We start from the raw sequence: 4,365 nt of genomic DNA, 5'->3' as shown, positions 1-4,365 counted from the left end.
TTATATGTGTATATGTATTATTTCAGGGATCTGAAGTTGGATAATGTTCTGCTGGATAAGGATGGTCATTGTAAACTGGCTGATTTTGGCATGTGTAAGGAGGGAATGTTTGATGGTGTTGTCACAGGAACCTTCTGTGGAACCCCAGATTACATTGCTCCAGAGGTGATTCAAACACTCCACCCCATTCAAACACACACTCAACGGCAGTCTAAAATACACACAAAATTATGCATCACAAAATTCTAGAAGAATCAGAAGTGTTATGCTGCATTCACATCGTGTCAGATTGACTTAATGCATGACCATTGCCATATTGCCAACTTCCAGTCACATTCACTGAAATTATTAGTTTCAACACCGAAATGGATCAATTTTTGATTTTGATGTTAATAACAAATAAAAATATGAATTATTACAAATATTTAATACATTAATTTACAGTTCAATCAGATAAAAAAAGGAAATAAAATTTACATTTTAGATAAACTTAATTTATTTCAGTTGGTTGCCAAGGCAATATTTCTATATTCCATGTTTCCATTAACTTTTTTTTTAGATTAAGGTGAAGTATTACAATTAAGAATGAATTAATTTTAAATAAAAATATTTTAATAAATTTAAAGCTAAACAGAAATAAAAAAGAAACTAACAATTGTACTTAACAAAATTATTAAAAATTAAAATGAAAGTTGAAAATATAAGCTAATTCAAAATTTTAATAAGTACTATAATAGCATATAAATAATACTAAAATAACTCCTCTTTTGCCTGTGTTTTTTTCAAAATATATAATAGAATAATATTCAGCAATGTTGTAGTAATATTGTAGATATGAACTGCTTCTATTGGTGTCTGTTAGTTTTAGGTGAAAAGATAATCTATGGAAGTGTGTGATCAGTGTGGAAGTGTGTGTGTGTGAGAGAAAGATAGCAGTCCTAAATGTAATTTTTATATGGTAATATAGATCCTTCAGGAGATGCTGTATGGGCCGTCGGTTGATTGGTGGGCTCTCGGTGTGCTACTGTATGAGATGTTATCTGGCCATGCCCCCTTTGAGGCAGAAAATGAGGATGACCTTTTTGAGTCCATCCTGACTGAAGAGATCATCTACACGTCCTGGCTTAGCACAAATGCCGTGGACATACTGAAAGGGGTGAGCTGCTCAGTTTTCGCTTAAGAGCCCTGGAGTCATACAGACATGAATTGACTTGAATGGAGCAGTGATTGATTGCTTGTATGTCCTGATTGGTGGGAGGCATATGGTATGAATTAAAGTGTCAGTTCATGCAACAATGAACATCAGTAAACAGTAAATACCTCCCATCTGATCTCTCTCTGTTCCTCATGCTTTTCACCTCTCTTACATAACTATATTTAGCCTCGATCCACAATCCACTGCTACCACATGACTGTAGCTAAAAATAAAACCCTTCACATCAAATGTACACATGCACACAACCCCCTGCTCTTATGGTGATGATACACAGGGAACTTTTTGAGCAATGTTGCCTTCAACGTGCAACCAAGGTAAGACACAGGGCCCACGACGATCTAATTTATCCAGATAGAAATTTGTTGCCCATTCTCAATGGGAAGTGCCCACGCAACATCTCTTGGCAACATTGCCCGGAAACATTGCTCTGTGTATAGACCTGTAATCTACAGTGTTTGCTTTCACTGTGAAGAATAGTGGTATACCGGTAATAATCCTGAAGATGATTTTTTTCCCCCCCTTATAGCAATGTGCAGTTATTGAAGGATCAATAAATTCCCAGTTGAATCTGGAAATTCAACAGCAGAATTTCATGATATTTACCTGAAATCCTTAAACCTGAGTCATCCAACATGACACTGACCTACAACAGTCAAAGAATAGATCAATAGAGTGGCTCAAAAGCTTTCTATTTTTGGAATAGCAGACCTCAGTCCTGTTGCACAGCTGTGGTGTTATCATAGACAGACCAGAAATATACACGAACCATTGTTAGAAACAATAGACAATATATCATACCAGTTATCTGCCAATATTGCTTTCTTTTTTCTTTTTTTTTATCAGCATCGGCCATTATTGGATATTTAATTATACATGAAAATTCCCCCTATATTTTTACATATAGATTACTTTTGCTATTATATAACACTCTTGTAAAATTAATCTTTAAAAACACTTTACGTTGTAACAATTTTTCATGTGTATTATAATATTGTGATGCCTAAATTCAATTGTAACATTTATTGAACATTTAAAATTATTGATTTTAGTATTTTATTTATTTATAGAAATTAGTTTGGAATTATAGTATTGGCTATAACATGAACATAACTATTGGCTTATCTGACAGGATTTTAAAATTGGTGCATCCCTTGTTTTTTTCTGTAAAACTGGATAATCCCTCAAAACAACGAGTTTGTCAGTGTTGTTCAGAGTCGATGAGGTATGGTAGCCAGCTGTGCTTCCTAATGGGTGTCAGATTTACCCAGAGAGACTGTGTATTTGTGTGTACATGTGCATGTTTGTGTTTTAAACAGTTATAGAAGGAGGGCTGGATTTGATTTGATTTAATCTGATTTGGTTAAATTTGATACCACGCATTGATACTCTCGACACATCCTCCCACAAGTGATTGCGTGTTGTTATACACATTCTCATAGGAACTGAGTCTGATTATTGACGTGACGTACTGTAGGTTTAATTTCTCTATGGAGATTTGATAGGATTCACAACATTCAATACCTTTGGGCACTTTCATATTTTTGTTAGTGTATTAATTTGAAGTAATGTAAACTGATATATATATGGTGTGTATTAGTTTTCTGCGTGTAAAAGTAGATGAATGTTTGACAGACATATGCATGACATCATGTTTTGGTTTTATTTTTCTCAGTTTCTGACAAAGAATCCATCCCGTCGTCTGGGTTGTGTGGCAGCAGAGGGTGGAGAGACCGCTGTAACCAGTCACCCATTTTTTACTGGCATTGACTGGGACAAACTTAACCAGCGAGAGCTTGAACCACCTTTCAAGCCCAGAATTGTGAGTTTAAAAATATGTTAAATAAATAAGTCTGTATGTATATAATTATATATTCAAATTCTTTGTAAATGGAAATGTGTGTGTGTGTGTGATATATATATATATATATATATATATATATGCATATATGTATAAATTTAAAAAAAAATCTAGAAAACTGCAGAAGATGTGAATAACTTTGATCCAGACTTCACCCAAGAGGATCCTACTCTTACGCCCATCGATGACTCCATCATCCCATCCATCAATCAGGACGAGTTCCATAACTTCTCCTTTACCTCCCCTGAACTGTTGAAAGTGGTTTCAGATTTGCAAAGCAGAGCGGAAGAAACATGTGATGCCATGAAGGAACAGAATGCGGGAGGATTACGTGATGTGGTAGAACCAAATGAATTGTGACAATGGAAACTTTCAGGAGCAGTCTAAAGAAACATTTGAATATCGGTGTATTGAAACTGGTTGTGCATTTCGATGGCCTAGCTTTTTGGTCTGTGCCTAAGCTATAAGATTCTTCTGGCCTACGCTTATGCTTTAGAACAATAGTGTAATTGTTTTTGTGTGAGACACATCATGAGTGAAATGCAAAGATCTCCATGAGACTCCATCGTGGAAGACAGCAGTTTACTCAAATTTGATCAATAGATGAACTTGTCTGTTCCATATCTACTGTAGCTGATTTAACAGTGTTCATATCCAGATGTTTAGGAAACTTGATTTGATCCTCTGCACTTGCTGTGTCTAACACAGCCAAACGGCATGCAGAAACATCACTAATTCTGTCAGAATCATTTTGCTGTCAAGGAACCAGGAAAATCAGACTCATGAGAATGTTTTTTAAATGGAGACGCTAGTTTTGTACAATATTTTAAGACATTTCTGTGTACATCTGTGCCGTTTGTTTATTACATTTCAGGTCGGAATTTCAACCATGATTAAACTCTGGCATCTTTCGATGAATTTTATTGTTGATAAAGGTTGCAGTATTGTGTTCTCTGCATTTAGACCTTTTCTGTCTGTGACTTCGTCAAAAGCCGTACCCCCTCTGTTGTTCTGAGGGGTTAAAGGCTAACACACCCAGGTGAGATGTTGACCAGTTTCAATTCTTTATATTGAGGCCAGTGATTCTTCTTCCTCATCCTCATCATTCTTTAATGGTGTTTATTTGGATCTTCTCAGTCTGAGCAGTGTGATATATCTGTTGGTGTATGCTTTTGTGCCTGTGCGTATTTGGCACTGATTTCCCATTATTAATTTTCTGTCTGTAGGAGTATGCAAGTTAAGTTTGTAATTACTATCAAATACATACAGTTTATAGTATTCCTTGCTGAAA

At 35.4% G+C, this 4,365-nt stretch overlaps 1 protein-coding gene across 1 annotated transcript in view; it reads left to right on the top strand.

The window, feature by feature from the left end:
* The window catches only part of prkcha (protein kinase C, eta, a), a 20,041-nt gene extending 15,676 nt beyond the window's left edge, over window positions 1–4,365 (top strand). The window contains exons 11-14 of the mRNA XM_016469988.1: window positions 27–165; window positions 968–1,156; window positions 2,889–3,035; window positions 3,189–4,365. Coding sequence (XP_016325474.1) covers window positions 27–165; window positions 968–1,156; window positions 2,889–3,035; window positions 3,189–3,434 — 721 coding nt within the window. The 3' untranslated portion in view covers window positions 3,435–4,365. The remainder of the gene's footprint in view (window positions 1–26; window positions 166–967; window positions 1,157–2,888; window positions 3,036–3,188) is intronic.

This window comes from Sinocyclocheilus anshuiensis, unplaced genomic scaffold (assembly GCF_001515605.1).
Source record: "Sinocyclocheilus anshuiensis isolate Anshui unplaced genomic scaffold, SAMN03320099.WGS_v1.1 scaffold1097, whole genome shotgun sequence".
NCBI lineage: Eukaryota > Metazoa > Chordata > Actinopteri > Cypriniformes > Cyprinidae > Sinocyclocheilus > Sinocyclocheilus anshuiensis.
Note: the sequence above shows the minus strand (reverse complement) of the source record. Positions and strands in the feature narration are given on the sequence as shown.